This window comes from Corythoichthys intestinalis, chromosome 10, assembly GCF_030265065.1.
Source record: "Corythoichthys intestinalis isolate RoL2023-P3 chromosome 10, ASM3026506v1, whole genome shotgun sequence".
Taxonomy (NCBI): Eukaryota; Metazoa; Chordata; class Actinopteri; order Syngnathiformes; family Syngnathidae; genus Corythoichthys; species Corythoichthys intestinalis.
The window spans coordinates 30,846,794-30,863,796 of NC_080404.1; the positions used below are offsets into that span (position 1 = coordinate 30,846,794).

The 17,003-nt window shown below is 40.7% G+C and overlaps 2 protein-coding genes across 6 annotated transcripts in view; one reads left to right on the top strand and one right to left on the bottom strand.

Moving 5' to 3' along the window:
- dachc (dachshund c) overlaps nt 1-10,847 on the bottom strand; it is a 69,702-nt gene extending 58,855 nt beyond the window's left edge. Inside the window, exons 1-2 of one of the 3 annotated variants that reach the window (XM_057848723.1) lie at nt 9,695-10,847; nt 9,423-9,631 (exon numbers count right to left, since the gene is read on the bottom strand). In XM_057848723.1, coding sequence (XP_057704706.1) covers nt 9,423-9,631; nt 9,695-10,006 — 521 coding nt within the window. In that variant the 5' untranslated portion in view covers nt 10,007-10,847. Of the gene's footprint in view, nt 1-9,422 lie in introns of all 3 variants that reach the window. The other 2 variants (XM_057848721.1, XM_057848722.1) reach the window with 2 other exon arrangements.
- Nucleotides 10,848-15,733: 4,886 nt separating this feature from the next.
- bora (bora aurora kinase A activator) overlaps nt 15,734-17,003 on the top strand; it is a 28,573-nt gene continuing 27,303 nt past the window's right edge. Inside the window, exon 1 of one of the 3 annotated variants that reach the window (XM_057847791.1) lies at nt 15,734-16,134. In XM_057847791.1, the coding sequence (XP_057703774.1) occupies nt 16,039-16,134 (96 nt within the window). In that variant the 5' untranslated portion in view covers nt 15,734-16,038. The remainder of the gene's footprint in view (nt 16,135-17,003) is intronic. The other 2 variants (XM_057847790.1, XM_057847792.1) reach the window with 2 other exon arrangements.

Consider the following 17,003-nt stretch of genomic DNA (forward strand, 5'->3'; position numbering starts at 1 on the left):
GCCTACAATGCATATTTTTGGCATGTGGAAGGGGGGGGGCTGAGTACCTGGACAAAACCCACATGTTGACATGTCTTCAGCAAACTGTTCGCGAGCTTTCATGTGCGTAGTTTCTAAGGGGTGTACTCACTTTTGTTGAGGGGTTTAGATATTAATAGCTATGTTTTTAGTGATTTTGAGAGGGAAATAAATTAACTCTATTATATGAGCTGCCCACAGACTACTTTTCATTGTGTCAAAATGCCATTTTGTCAGTGTTGTCCCATGAAAAGATATACTTAAATATCTGCAGAAATGCGAGGGGTGTACTCACTTTTGTGATACAGCGTATGTACGATTTAGAATTCCGCAATAAAAGCCACTATATGAAAAAGGATGGCTGTGCTGCTGTACCTGGTTCGAGTTAATGGCAGTAAAGCAAATGCTCAAAGATGGTTTCAAACAAAATTTCATATACACGCACATAATACACAAATAATTAATATTAGTCTTAATTTACTTCTTAGTTAACGTAGGTTAGCGAAAGACAAGGTTGTTTGTGACATGAAAATTCAGGCCATAAGATGTGCTATTTAAATAGACGATAAATTGAGACTTGGAATCTGGTCAGGACGCCTCGATTTGAGGAAACACGGTGCGCAGAGGGAGAAAAGACAGAACTAGCACAAACAAGATTTTGTTTAGAATACATTACCCGAACGTTTACAGCTCCCATGATCCTCATCCTTTCAATCTGTGTTTATCACGCCACGTTTGTATTTGCCGTCACGGTCGGCTTTGATAAATCATAACTATCGCCATCATCACCGCCATCATGGCCGACGCTGTGTGAAGGTAGACTGAGTAAGATTAATTGTCGTGGTCCGCCTCTTAAAACAAAGACGGATTGTTAACTGCGACAATGCTAGATGCACACTTGTTATTAGGAAGGCCTGAGGAATGATGTCATGAGAAGAGCAGGAAGGACAACACACACACACATAGGACGTTTGATCATGGCAAGAATCCGATTTCCGAGACTGATACCGCCTTGCATTCCTCTTCTACATTCCAGGGTCAAGTCGATGTCAGGACTTTGTGCATGTGTGTATTTGTGTGTATATGCTCATTCCATTACAGCCTGTCAGAGATGAAGACGTGGAGGTCCCCTATGTCACCCCACTCTTCTCAATACAACATCAAAAGAGTGTGAGGGTTAAAGTTGAGCTAAACACAGCACCCGAAAATACACACACACACACAGTGCCCCCCTTCCGAGACCCCTCACTCTAATAGAGCTCACTTTGACAGTGAGTTATGATATAGCAATGGGGCTCAGCTTTGAAGAGTCCACCTTCAGACACTCGCACACATGCACACACAAAGTCTAATGGGGTGAAAGGAGCTCATCCTAGCATTTTTCCCATTTGGATCAGCCAAAATGTCCCCCACAAAGACAAATGTCCCCACAATAAAAGGCTGGATGTCAAGGGTTGAGTCAGACAAAGCCAGAACGACAAGTGTACACACTCACATAGAAACACACGCACATTTGGTTGGCTCACATCCCGCACACAGGCACACAAAGACCGTTTTTTGTTGCACTCTGCAGGCCGCCTCATCTCATTTATCATTTATCATCATAACAGATTCTTCGGTCTCATGTTTATTCTCCACCTGCTTCACATTTGGCTCTTTTATAAATGACCCGCTTCAAAGACACACATGCACACACTCGAAACATGGTTACAAAGTGCTGATTCTGTTTCAGCACTAGTCCATCTGCGGTTAGCCACTTAAAGGGCCAGTTGCCTAAAGTAGAGAAACTTTCTCACACCATGAAGGTTACGTTGGTATGCTTTTGGGTAAGGTTAATGGAAGTTCAGCCAGTGATAGTCTAATTTATTACTAGCACTCTCACTTTTTACAGTATACAAACTACTGAACAAAGAAATATTTGAGTCTCCAAGTACCACCATAGTTACTTATCAACATTAAAAAATAACTTTTTATTCCTAGAAAGTATCTTTACTATTTTTGTAGGTCTCTGTCACAATGTAAACATAAACAATATGCTTAAAAGTAATCTAAAATGATTCCATTATCTCACTGACTGTCAGTCATTTCCGGATCAAGGACAGACCCCATTCATGACTCAGTGCCACTAGACACATAGTGGTATATAGAATTGTTTGTGTTCTGACTAGAAATTAATAGCAGCAAGTAGGATGACGACTCATTAATACTCACAGGTGATTTGTTCTAGTACTGCTTTCTCCGCTACACTTGCGCACTTACCTTCCCCGATCAAACTCTTATCTAACCCATCTTCCCTCTTCTTATAGTTCAGTTAAGAGGTATCCCCTCTTCACATGGTTAGTCGTTACATATATTAGTTAGCATAATACTGTAATTAATTATGTTTTTGCATCATTATTTCCTATGTTCTTTCTTTCTCTCTGTTACTCCTAACCCTTTTCTGCCCAGCTACATTCTCTGAATAGAACAACACAGTTTAAAGAATCACAAGGGGAGCACACCAAACTCCCACGTGGCAAATTAACCCATTCCCAATAGTGACCAAAAAACAATAATAATTTTTTATTATTGATTACCTAAAGGGGCTATTAATGACACGTTACACATTAAATGGGATAAAACTAGGGCTGAATGATATTGGAAAAAACTGGCATTGCGATTTTATGGGGCTTTGTGATATACCGTAATTTCCCGAATATAACGCGCACTTTTTTTCCCCCCAAATCAACGTGTAAAATCATGGTGCGCATTATAAACGGGTACATGGATGGAGACAGAAATATATATATATATACATATATATGAACCGATTTTTTTTTTTTTTATTGACACGGCCACGTTGTGTTGAAGAAACGTATGCGGTGATCCGTTGCCGACCATTACGGTACGTGGCGTCACCATTTTGTTTCGGTAATACTTCACTCTGATCGGCCGAATGATTTCGTCTGAGTTAAATTCTGATTTTTTTCACTCTTCATAAAGCACAGAATTTAGTTTCTTGAACTCATTTGAGTCAACGTTTATTGCAGCTCCGCAACTCGGACCATAACAAACGTAATAACACAGACTTCCTGTGTCCGTCAACTATATCTGTCCCTCGGGAAAGTCAGACCCAAATAACAATATTTCCTATTGTTACCGTCATGTCGACAGCGATGAGCTCTCTCTGATTTCCGACTTACGTTCTCACTTTCATTGTACCGTATCAATCCATGGAAGAAACATTTATTCATCATGATGAAACGAGCAAGTTATACAGCAGCCTTTAAAAGAAAAGTCACATCTGTTTTGTTTTCTCCTAGATTCTGGTAAGTTGGAGAAGTTGTCAAATCATATTATTACCGTAAATATTGTCAGTTTATGGTAATGTTTTGAACTACCAGTGTGCTATGCTTGTGCTGTGTTTCACCAGTCAGTAAAATGACATTTCTGTATCTGTACATGAGCTCTGTTTTCTTGTATTCTTCTATTTATCGGTGCTAAAATTAGGGTGCGCGTTATAAACGGGTACAATAATTTTCCCTAGATTTTACAAGTAAATTAGGGGTGCGCCTTATATTCGGGAAATTACGGTATATTGTGATATGAAAGCTATAAGAATTTTCACCAGACTTAAATAGCTTAGTTTGGGAGGACCTTGGTTGACTCACGATGACCACATGGTATTCATTGGAGATGTCCCGATCTGACCACATGATCGGAAATTTGGCCGATCACGCCATTTTTCAGAGGATTGGAATCAGGTCAAAAGGATCAGAGTTTTTAATTAAAATATATATTAATGTTTTTCCCGCTCATACAGCCTCTAATTCTCCCTCCTGAAAAGTAGTGCGACCAAGCTCTTTTTCTTGGTCACCGGTGCAGCTTGTGTTTGGTACTTAAAGTTAAACGTGATCGACAGGTTTGTAGCTTTGCTCTGGCCAGAGACGCCTCGGTAGCTACACGGTCAAAGGCACAAATGTGTTAATCATCATTAAGATTGGTGCACAGTCTGAAGTGTGCTGTGGCAACTCATTCATTTTGTAAGTGAGAGGCTGTTCTCGGCAGCATGAGTGTCAAAGCAAAAAAACAACTTTTTTTGTATCGGATCGGGACTCAGTATCGGCAGATTCTCAAAATCAGGTGACTTGGACTCGGGTGCAAAAATATGCGATTGGCACATCCCTGGTATTCATATAATACCGTTTAATCCAGGTTGAAGGGGGGTTATCTGTGAATGATGAAGATTGGTGTATATAAAAAGGATGCAGAAGGCCATGTCTCTCCACAATTGCTGCTTTTATGATGAAAAACAAAAGTTTACATTAAAAAAAAAAAAAAACGCATGTCCTTCGATGAGACTATTGCGCATGTGCACATTGCGATGCATGGCAATGTTCAAACGATATATTGAGCAGGCCTAGTTAAAACTGTTTCAGCCTTTGAAGACACTCAGCTTTACAGCTCAGTGTCTAAGCAGCTGAACAGGACAGGTTTCTTAGGGGGGGAAAAAATAAAAAAATAAAAAAAAAAAAAGGAAAGAACCCAACTCTGATAAATTGGCTGGCAACAACTTGGATAGGCTGTACTTAATCCACCACCCTAAAGAGAAAAAGCTCTGCAGAAAATACACAGACGATTGTTTGGTGCAAAAACAACACTACATCATAGAGATATTTTAACAGAGGTGTGTTCACTTTCCCCTGCCTATATGGGAGAGAGGTGACATGAAGGAGAAAAGAAAGAATTGTGTAATTTGCCTCAACTTGGCCCGCCGCTTAAGTTTCAAGTCATTGTGTGTCTAAAAGTCGAAACCGTGTGTTGCCCGTGACACATGCTCTCTTTTTTAATAGTAACAAGAGCTCCAGTTTGTCACATTACACTTCTTTTATGTGCCAGTGTACATAGACGACACACACACATACACAGCTTGACCTAATGTGAGCTTCTAATACAGAATGAAACTGTTCCTTTGTGCCTGAGAAAGAAAAGGACAGAGGATCGGGTTGCCTCCTACACCGCCATGTTCCCTCGGTGGAACTAATGTCATTTAGCAAGCGAGGCCAAGCAAACACACAGCCGTGACTATGTGTGTGTGTGTCTGTTGTTTCACCTTTACATGAATTATAACTAGTCTTCGGCAATGAGAAAAGTTGGGCCTTCTTCATGGTCGAGCCACAATTTGCGCTTGTGTGCGTGTAGGAGCGCGTGGGTGAATGCGTGTGTTTGCATGCACAGCAGGGGTGAAAGCAAGGGACAAAGATGGATAAACAGGACACTTCCGTGACCGCTCCTTCAAATGCTTTCATTTGAAAGTCTAAAATCAATGTTTACTTGTTCTGTCATTAGTGTTTAAAGAAAGCAGACCAAGCTGTTGTTTGTCCCAGCATTTTGTGCAATCATTCCGGTTGGACACATAATAACTAAGTGACGGCAGGTCTTAATAAGTAACCCGTAGCGAATGAGAGGTTCTTGGAATGTTTTTTTTTTTTTTTTTTTTTTTCTTTTGGGGGTGGTGGTGTTTTTCTCGCAGATTCACACCATCACAGCAGGAAGTTGACACAAGAGCACAAATAAGGCTTCCCAAAGTCGTTTGAAGACTCCTAACAAGTGATCTCCTCAGATCTCATTAACTTAAGACTGTTAGGGTGTTGTGTGGATAATTGAGACACGGTGGAGGCTGTGCACTTTTCTGCCTTGTGTATAACAGTGTTCCCATTAACACCTGACATGGAAGAAATCCCCCAGAGACACTCTGAGACTGATCTGGATTTTGTCTTTTCTTTCTCTTTTTTTAATAGCTGCAGGGTCTCAAGTGTGGGTGGCGAAACTTGAAATGGGAGTTTAGTGTAATTGCTTTGTCTTTAATGCACATTCCAGTTTTTACTCAACTTACCAACTTACATTTAATAATTAAATGGGTCATAACATTAGATACCCTTGCACAATCTAAAAATTCTTACTATATGTCAAAATATCATAAAAGTACTGTGCTTTTATTGATTTAACTACAAGAGGGCCATTGTCTCTGGTAATATGGGGTAATGCAATAAAAATCACTGAAAACTACAATGACAGCAGCAAACAGTTAAATTGATTCATCACAGGATAGGAGTTGCTGAGTGACAATACAGACAACACAGTAGGATCTCAATAAACTGATATTAAAAAGGAAATATTTGGGGAAAATAATCATAAAACTAATAAATGTTCACGTGTACAATGGTAACTCACCTTCCAAGTGTTCCAAATTATGATTTTTTTGTTCTGTCTTTTGAGTTATGAGTTTTCTTTCTGTGAGTAACCTTCATGAATGCAACCTCTCGAATAAAGGAGTGCATTTGATTTTTTTTTTTTTTTTTTTTAACCTGTCCTGTTCAGCTGCTTGACACGGAGAATGCATGCACAGAGCGTATTTGAAATTAGTTGTTGGGCAAAAATAAAACACAGTCAATGCTGCACTTTCAACCATTTCATGGAAAAACGATCAAATGCAAATACAAAATGGAAATACCTGCAAAGAGCCTAGGCTGATCTTACCCAACTGGCTTGAGGACCTGATGCCATGCACTAGGCCACACCTCTTGTCAAGTTCATGTGCAACATTTTGGTTACACTTTTAAGTTTTTTTCTTTAAGAACTCTTTGCTCCATTATATTTTCTATGAATATTTTACAATACAGTGCTCTTCATATTTTTAGAAACAATAAAAAAAGTGTGGTTTTGGGAGGACTGGGACAGATTGATGGAGCTTCAATTAATTTTAATGAGGAAAATTTACTTGATATATTATAATAGAGTTACGAACTCAAAAAAAAGAAACAAAAAAATAACAGTAAACTTATCAATCACGGTACGGTATACATTGTATACATTTCCTGTGGAAAAACAATAATACAAAATCTTTCCACATCACATTGAAGGTGTTGACAATTTCCATAGTGGGTGTGGGTGTACCGACTGATAATGATACTTGACGATATCGATATTTTGCCTCATCCTTAATCAGTAAATGGATACACATAATATCTGGGATTGCAACTCAATTAATATGAAGAACCAATTTATGTGACTGCAAATGTTTTTGTTTTATCAAAAGTGAGGTTTTGCTTTCATTGGTTTACCACCAAAAATATCTTCCTGGTCTAATTTTTTTCATGTCATAAACTTATAATCACATTTCCTCTTTATTTTTATCATTTTAAAGGTAGTCATTTTGAAAAACCTTATGTACATTGAATGTAAGTATGCATGTGACCATTTGGATGATAATACAGTCAGATGGTTTGATTTACAGTTGAGCTGATAAAGGTCTTCCAATTCCCATCCATGTTGACATGTCCTCATCTGCATTTAGCGACAGGTGTAAATTGGATCATTCACACACTGGCAAGAGGGGATTAACTACCAAACAATACCGTTCCCCAAACCGGGGGGCTAATCCACAAATTTCTGCTGGCAAATTCGTGCTGTTATGAGCATGTGGTCGCCGCCATGAAATAGGGAGGCACTGAGAAGCCACAAATCCCAGCCAATTTAGCCCCCTTTATCCCGTCATCTCTGCGGTATATTGGATTGATGACCCACGTGTGTTGGTCACCACTAAAGCTGTGCAAAAAACACAGCTCATTTGCATAATCTCATCATAAATACAGAAAATTCATTTAATCATCTTCTCTGTTCTGAGGCTCTGGGCTAAAGAGTGTTGATATGATAAGACAGTGAGTTATTAAGGGAGGAAGAGAGCGAGAGTGAAGGGATCACAGAGTGAGCTTGTCCTGATTTGAGCTGCCGCTTGGGGCCAAATGAAAATTAATTAATTTCTGTGAAGAATCAATTTCTAAGAATGACAGTGTCAGATTTGGCGAGTGCATGCCCGCTTGTGTATATGTCAAATACTGTGTGTGTGTCAGATAGAGGGACAGATCACAGTCTACGATAACGCCACAAAGTTTGCTTGTTTTTTTTTTTCGATGAGGATTACTCGAGTCCATTATCTCCACCATCAGCGCTCTTATCATGCGTTAAAATTATGATTAGCAGCAGAGCAAGAAATTAAATGTGGCAAGTCAAAAAAGCGAAAGTTAACCGGCTCCACTCACTTGGAGATGACATATCCTGGGCTATTAGGAGATCAATTTGCCATAATAAGTAACACTCAATTTGGAATGTTCTGTGCTGGAGTGGATTTTGGGGGAGAGCAGTGATGTCTATGGCATTTATGATTGTCTAACAACACCCTCAACTTGACTGACATCCAAGAACCAAGATGAGGTTTCCTCAAATGAAATCAGTGATTAACCATGTGAGGCATCATCAGGTTTACTGGGGCAAATCATAAAACTAAACATATTTTTTTACATTTATTTACAAAGGCAGAAATAAAACTTTTTTTCATATTTATGACAATGGCATACAGTGGAAGGCGTTAAATTGGTCTTCCACTAGATGGTGTACAACTAACCTGTTGCCTCTTATACAAGAGAATAATAGCTTTGTGTTCTATATTGGCCCAGATTTCAAAGTCAGTAAATACATTGTGGGTAAATTGAGGCAAGTAGGCTCTATTTAAGTATATAACTCTGGGAAAAAAATTGAAATCCTCAGATCATCTGGTTTTCCTATCTAAAAGGCACATTTAAGTAAAATCGATATCTTTTCCATACTGTAAGTGCAGTATAATTACAGTAGAATTGCAAATAACAAATACTAATACAACAGCCAATAAAGATCAAGCCTCGACACAAATAGCCAATTGACACTCCGATAAAAGTGATTATTATTGCCTATATTAATGTAAACCATAAATACACCACAAACTATTATATCCAAACACTTGGAAAGACCCTAGTCATTTGTAATGTATTTCAAAAGCTGAGAAACATACTGTACACTGTATTCCACAGCGAAAATAATAAGTGGGGTTTTCAACGAATAACGGCGAATCTAGAGCGGTGAATTCGTGAATGTCAAGCCGCGAATATGCAGTGACCCATGGTAGTGTCATCAAGAGCATTCATTTGCAGAAAATGAAAAATGGTCAAGATACTTAATAAGTCAAAATTGTTATTTTTGGTCTCTTAAATTGTCCCGGGACTTTACAGAATATTCATTGATTTTTGTTTCTATTTGGTGGTGTGCCGTGATATTTTTGTGATGGAAACTCTTAGGGTTATACACCGTGAAAGGGCAAGTTCTCAGCAAATAACGGGGGCTTATGTTTCTAAACATCGCGAAGGGCGGGGGAATGTTGTACTGCAGTGAAGTTTGGTGAAAACAGTGATGCATTTCTGGTACCTAGGATTTTTTTTAACTGGCTTGACCTGCTGTCATCAGGACAAACAAAACTGTTTAGCTCAGCCTAAATCTCTCTAAAACCACTGGGGTCATCCCCGCCCCAAAACCCCCCTCGCGTCCGGCTTTACCTCGCGTTGGTACAGTCGCTGTAGAGCGTTTCGAAGTCCTGCCTGGAGATGAGCTTGCATCGGTTGACGCCGGGCTGGATTGCTCCGAGTCCCCGGAGCACGCGGACCTGCTCCACGTTACACACCACCGGCGTGATGTCCAGTCGCTTCAGTTTAGTGTAGACAGTGTGGAGCCCGCCGACCAGGTGCTTGAGGAACACGTCAAAGGCCTGCGGAAGGCAAATGAGCTCCGTGTCTTTGACGGTGAATGATGCCAGCTTGGCTCCCTTCACCTCGACCAGTCGGCACTCGTTGTTCTGCGGGGTGCTCTCCACCGGGGACGGTGTGGCGTACACCGGCTTATTCCCTCCGCCGGACACCGGGACCACGCCGACTCCGGTCTTCAACTGTGTGCCGTTCGCGAGTAAGAGGTCCGCCCGGAAATGGTGGAGAAGCGCCGGACGCGCAGCTGGAGGAGCCGGGGAGGATGTAGCGGAGGTGGCCGCAGGTGGCGGTGAGTGAGTGGCCGGAGACGCGGAACTCGCCGCCGGGTGGTGGCCGAGCGGTGCCACGGGGAGAAGAGCTGGAGCGGCGGGAGTTGCCATGTTGGTCGCGCGACTTAGCGAACCGGTGGCGGCAAAACAAAACAAAAACAGTTCCAAAAAGTAAACTTTTCAGTCAACGAAAGTAACTTTCACGCTTGGATTATTCGCAGGAGGTAAAACAGCTAATACGTGAGGATGGGAGCATAAAAGGGAGCAGATTTGAGGGAGAAAAGAGATCACATAGTTGATTGGGAGTGGAGGCTTGTCTCACAGAAGGAGATGCTCCTGTCACATTATCATAAAGAGGAGGAGTCTGGACATATTCTCACACACACTGAGAAAAGTGAGAGAGGGAAAAAGATTAGCCTACATAAATTTCAGATAAGCCTATTTATGAAAGCCTAATACAAATAATTCATATTAATACCGATGGCTTGTCTAACTGTAGCAACCTAAGCCTTTCTTATTACACAGATTAATACCTTTGATGCAGTGTCACTCTAATCTTCTAACATTTTGGAACTTTATGCTTTGAAAAAAGAAGCGAATAGTTATTTTTGAAAGCATACATTCCTAATAAGTCCTTATTTGTGTTGAAAACAAACATAACTTTGACCTGCACTATTGTGAATGGCTGGTAGAGAATTGGATGCACAATTAAAAAATACAAAATAAACCCATCTCTTTTTACTTTTATTTTGATGCAATTCCTGCACAACTACACTCCTAGGAAATCACAATTACTGGTGAGCATCTTTTATGTTACAAAACATCTTGCTGCAAAACACCTAACTAAAAAGCGGTGAATTTGAGCTTCTGGCATCTGGTGGAAGAGCATCACTGCCATAGATTGATGAACAAAGATATATAATTTGCAGTAAATTCCTAATTTTAGCACTAAATAAGTGTAATTGGATTCTTTCCCACGTTACACTAATGTGAAAAAAACTCTGGACATCTCTCAACAAGCCTAATAATTTCTAAATTAGAGTACTGTAAACCCTCATCAATTGTAGTTACATGATCAAATGTAAACAATGAAAAGTTCGTCTGCTCTTACAGTGCTACACACTCTTTATCTTATTTTGCACAGAGATTGAAAAGGTACACAGTCTATTTCATTTTGGCACGTTGATGTATATTTTTTTCTCTATTACAAAAGTCCAATCTACCAACTTCTCAATACAATATTTAAACTACTATAGTTTGGGAACCATCAAATTTTGCCAATGAGATAGTTCTTCCTGCTGGTTAAAGACAATAAACATAAAAAAAAAAAAAATAAAACAAATCTGACTCCCAAAGCACATCTTCAACAAACTGGTACCTTCTTAAAGGAAATTATGGCAGTAATATGTGAGAGTGAATTTTAATCATAATCCTCATTTGTGGTTAAAACCAATAAAAAGGTGGCTTCGAAACAGGAGAGTTCAAAGACATCCAAAGCTCATGATCAGTCAGCAATAACCTTGTCTTGACAAATTGACCCTTTTACCTGTTCCCCTCCGCACACACGCACATGCACACACATTGCTGTCATTTACATATGGAGCTCGCAGTCCTTTCAAAGTGGCTTTCACGGAACATTGTGCTGATAATGATCTCAGCGGCGAGGGAGCGACACAGATCTCCAGAGACCATCCCGCCATACGACAACTAGGGGGAAGAGGATAAAACTCTGACTGTACTCCCAACTCAAAGGACTCGAACGCTCTTTTTTTCCTCCCACTCCGACAACCCCCTCGCCCCACCCCACCTAACCCTCTCCAATAAGCCCTCTTGTGTTTTTTAATTGGCAGAAATTAATCTTTAGGATGTAGATGGTAGATTTACATTCATTAAAAGTCAAGAGAGGAAGCCAGGCTTGATGCTAATCAAATCTGCTTAATTATGCTTAACATGAGTATCTCCAGGGGGAAGAGGGGAGTGGGGGGAGATAGCGAACTCCAACTTTTTACTTTTTGCCTTTGATAACTCCTGCTGAGTATGGCCTTTTCTTTGCCAAATAGAAATGTCACGACTCACACTCTCCATCTGTAGGAGATGCGTGCACGCAACCATCAGTGCTGATTAGTAAATTCCCACCTTAAATGTGCCGTTTAACCTCCTACAACATTAGTGAATTATCTCATCTATAGGTCAATTGTCGATTGCGCCCATCAAGTTATTGCAGATTCACCTTTTATTGCAACTTTTCCATCCAAGCAGTCAGGATACCCTGGTAGGGAAATGGCTGTGTCTCACAACAGGAAGGTCACAGGTTTAATTTGCACAGCAGCTATTGTCATTAAGATCCCCTTAAATCAAACAATGCACTGATTAGCGCACAAATATCTGCAGTCCTCAAGACTTACTTGTTTTGTTCATCCAGAGATTCTACCACGCAGTGGAGGGCTTGTCAAACTTTTCCCACAACCTAAAAAATACTTAGCCCTCCTATTACCACCATAATGACCAACATTCATCAAAAACAAGAAAAGAGGTGTTATTCAAAATGGTTTATTTCATATCATTGTAACCCACTGTAATTTTGTGAGTCACAGCACTTACTGTAAATAGAGGAAATTAATCCTATTTCAAGACCGATTATATGCAAAGGTATTGAACTTGGATAGAATACAACTAAATTTAGGCTGTGATTATTCATTGCATAGCAAAGATTTATAATCACCTGCATAGTGTGTTGTGTTTATTTTCCATTTAAACAGACGGAGCAGAAAATAGACCTCATCTGTATTTTAGTTTGACGGACCAGAGAGCAGATCCAGATCGGATCATGTTGACTACCTCATATAGATAACAATACAAACGTATTTGTTGCATCGTTCGGAACGCAGCTGAGCACAGCGCAATGCAGCACACACAGACCGAGTGGAATTTGGGGGTAAGTGTTAGAGAAAAATAATGTGATTGACTGCAAGTATTTAAAGGGTACTTTGCATGGTGTAATCACTGTTTAGCAAACGCTGTGCTGTAGCGGTCACACTGTGGTGGAGTAAACTAACTGTACGTCATCTGAGTTCCTTCTACTCAGAAGAGCAAGAGTTGGGAAATAGAAAGGTAATTCATAGAATTTAAGATGATTTTAAATAAATATTCATATCCTAAATGTAAAAATATCCCTCCCTTGAGTCAATATCTGCAGATGTTGCCTTTGAGACGTTCCCAGTTTACTGCCTAGAGTTGAGATTTTACTTTGCACTTCATATTCTTGGTAAGTAAATATTACCTTTTACAAATGTATGGTCAGCTTCCCAGATTTTTTGTAAGATAAAAGTCAAGCGGCTAATGTACAGTGGGGCAAATAAGTATTTAGTCAACCACTAATTGTGCAAGTTCTCCCACTTGAAAATATTAGAGAGGCCTGTAATTTGTCATCATGGGTAAACCTCATTGTTGGCAATAACTGAGGCCAAACATTTTCTGTAACTCTTCACAAGCTTTTCACACACTGTTGCTGGTATTTTGGCCCATTCCTCCATGCAGATCTCCTCTAGAGCAGTGATGTTTTGGGGCTGTCGTTGGGCAACACAGACTTTCAACTCCCTCCACAGATTTTCTATGGGGTTGAGATCTGGAGACTGGCTAGGCCACTCCAGGACCTTGAAATGCTTCTTACGAAGCCACTCCTTTGTTGCTCTGACTGTGTGTTTGGGATCATCGTCATGCTGAAAAAATCAGCCACGTCTCATCTTGAATACCCTTGCTGATGGAAGGAGATTTTTACTCGAAATCTCTTAATATATGGCCCCATTCATTCTTTCCTTTACACAGATCAGTCGTCCTGGTCCCTTTGCAGAAAAACAGCCCCAAAGCATGATGTTTCCACCCCCATGCTTCACAGTGGGTATGGTGCAATTTAGGATTCTTTCTCCTCCAAACACGAGAACCTGTGTTTCTACCAAAAAGTTCTATTTTGGTTTCATCTGACCATAACACATTCTCTCAGTCCTCTTCTGGATCATTCAAATGCTCTCTAGCGAACCGCAGACGGGCCTGGACGTGTACTGGCTTCAGCAGGGGGACACGTCTGGCAGTGCAGGATTTGAGTCCCTGGCGGCGCATTGTGTTACTGATAGTAGCCTTTGTTACTGTGGTCCCAGCTCTCTGTAGGTCATTCACTAGGTCCCCCCGTGTGGTTCCGGGGTTTTTGCTCACCGTTCTTATAATTTTGATGCCACAGGGTGAGATCTTGCATGGAGCCCCAGATCGAGAGATATTATCAGTGTTCTTGTATGTCTTCCATTTCCTAATAATTGCTCCCTCAGTTGATTTCTTAACACCAAGAGTTTTGCCTATTGCAGATTCAGTCTTCCCAGCCTGGTGCAGGTCTACAATGTCGTCTCTGGTGTCCTACAACAGCTCTTTGGTCTTGGCCATAGTGGAGTTTGGAGTGTGACTGACTGAGATTGTGGACAGGTGTCTTTTATACCGATAATAAGTTAAAACAGGTGCCATTAATACAGGTAACAAGTGGAGCCTCGTTAGACCTCGTTAGAAGAGCCTCTTTGACAGGCAGAAATCTTGCGTGTTTGTAGGTGACCAAATACTTATTTTCCACTCTAATTTGGAAATAAATTCTTTAAAAATCAAACAATGTGATTTTCTAATTTTTTCCACATTGTCTCTCATGGTTGAGGTTTACCCATGTTGACAATTACAGGCCTCTCTAATCTTTTCAAGTAGGAGAACATGCACAATTGGTGGTTGACTAAATACTTATTTGCCCCACTGTACATGTAAATAGCATCCATCCATCCATCCATCCATCCATCCATCCATCCATCCATCCATCCATCCATCCATCCATCCATCCATCCATCATCTTCCGCTTAATCCAGAGTCGAGTCGCGGGGGCAGCAGCTTTAGCAGGAAAGCCCAGACTTCCCTCTCCCCAGCCACTTCAACCAGCTGCTTCAGCGGGAATCCAAGGCGTTCCCAAGCCAGCTGAGAGACATAGGCTACGTTCATACCGGAGGTCTTAATGCACAAATCCACTTTTTTCTTGTTTTTCCGACTCGAGTCAGGCATTGACTTGATGGTCTGAACGGGACAGGTCGCATAAACGTGGACCATTTCATATCCGATCTAGGTCAATTTCGTATGTGGTTAAAATCCGATCCGGGCCACATTTTTACAGAATGTGGCTGGGGTCTGAACTTTCAAGTCCTCCAAAATTGGAATTCATGCAGCAATTACGTCAGCAACGAGCAAGAGAGACAGGGCTCTGTGTTAGCGATGGAGCTGTGCATTAGCGTTAGCACCTATCTTGAACGCGGCTTTTAGAGGCAAGATTGACAACAGTCATAAAATATAAAATGGGGAGGGGGAATCCGTGCTCCAAATGAGCAATATGTCAAGATTACTTGCACGGCCAACAGTCGGGGCAAAGTGTCCGCATATGTGTGCGTCGTGTACGCACAGTGTGTGTATGCCATCAATCCATACTAACTTTGAATATAAGAATAAACAGGGATTATTTATACATAGACTTCATAAAGTATTGACGGGACATGGGACACTGGGCCGATAAATAGGGGGCCTGCATTGTTGGCGAGGCCGTCAAAGCTGATCGAGTGGAATCACAGATAAAGAGCTTTTTTCATTGAAAATTCTTGTGAATAAATGCTTAAATCCGTGAATTCTTTGTAGATATAGACGTAAAACAGTTTCGATTCTTTGATAAAAGCGCAACGAACCGGGCAATTAGCATTTATTTTAGGTAAATATATCAAAGGTGCTGCTAGTCTTTAAAGTGCATGTGACATGAAAAAGCATGTTTATTTCATAATACATGCGGTATTTTATGCTCCTGAATGATATGGACCGCTTGGATGTGTGTGGAAGCGATCGCTATATTTATTTAGTTTTTTGAATCCCGCGCCATGAAAATGAGTGACTTCCGCCTTCGGTCTTGCATTGAGGAGGAGGGCGCTGTGACGTGTACGGCTGAAGGCGTCCTCTTCACTTTCCAGGCGTACTGTTGTGTATGAGGACTAAGGATTCAGTTTATTTTGCGGATTAATACGTTTATTTTTCGCATCACGCCAGCCAAACGGCTGCAGAAAAATCTTGCTGTATGAGGGACAGGCATGTGCGCCTTTTTGGAGTTTCAAAAGTTTTCCATTCACCGTGGATATTGGCCAAAACAAGCCCGACTACTGTGGGAACATTGGACTTACGAGGAAGTGAGTAAACATCTTGTTTTGTATTATGTCAAATACGAATACAGCGATTACAAAGTAAACACTACAAACTTTCTTTAAATAAAGGACTACTTACGTTTGATCATTGACAGGCATGTAAAAAGCTCTGCTCATGCACATTAGCTGCACGTTAGCTGCACAACAACTGCAGCCGCCCTCCTCCGGGGAACGAGCTGTAAATTGCTCTCCGCCGGGCGGTTTGCCGGTCCGCAAAAACAATCGACAACCCAGTCGTCATGTCAAATAATCCGGGCTAGTTATGTGTGATTTTCCCCTTCGAAGACTTTGAAACATCACTCGGTTCAGGTTAGCATGTCGGCTAGCTGTCACGCCTCTTGGTTTGTTTACATTCTCCAAAGCCGGGGAAGGTAAATGACATATGTCCGATTTAGGTGTCATAAAATATCGTTCGGGAGGTGCGACAGTAAAGGTGAAGTCGACAGTTTTGACCATTATGGAGTAATTTTGCCATGTCGTCCTGAATAAGTGCATTTTTATGATTTCATATTCCATTTAGCACAAGACTGTTATTTGTCATGACCATGCCATTTATTTAGCAATTGGGGAAAATACTTGGATAAAAAGAATATCCTGTAAAAATATTGAAGTAAAGAGACAGAAACAATGACATTTTTCAGCTCTCTTCGTTGCGTTTTCCTTGTTGTGAATACTTCCACCTCGACGGGCTGACTGGTCCTTCTCAAGCCATTTATTTAGCTATTGTGGAAAAATACTTGGATAAAAAGAATATCCTGTAAAAATATTGGAGTAGAGAGAGTGAAACAATGACATTTTGCGGCTCTCTTCATTGCGTTTTCCTCGTTCTAAATAATTCCCCCTCAATGGGCTGA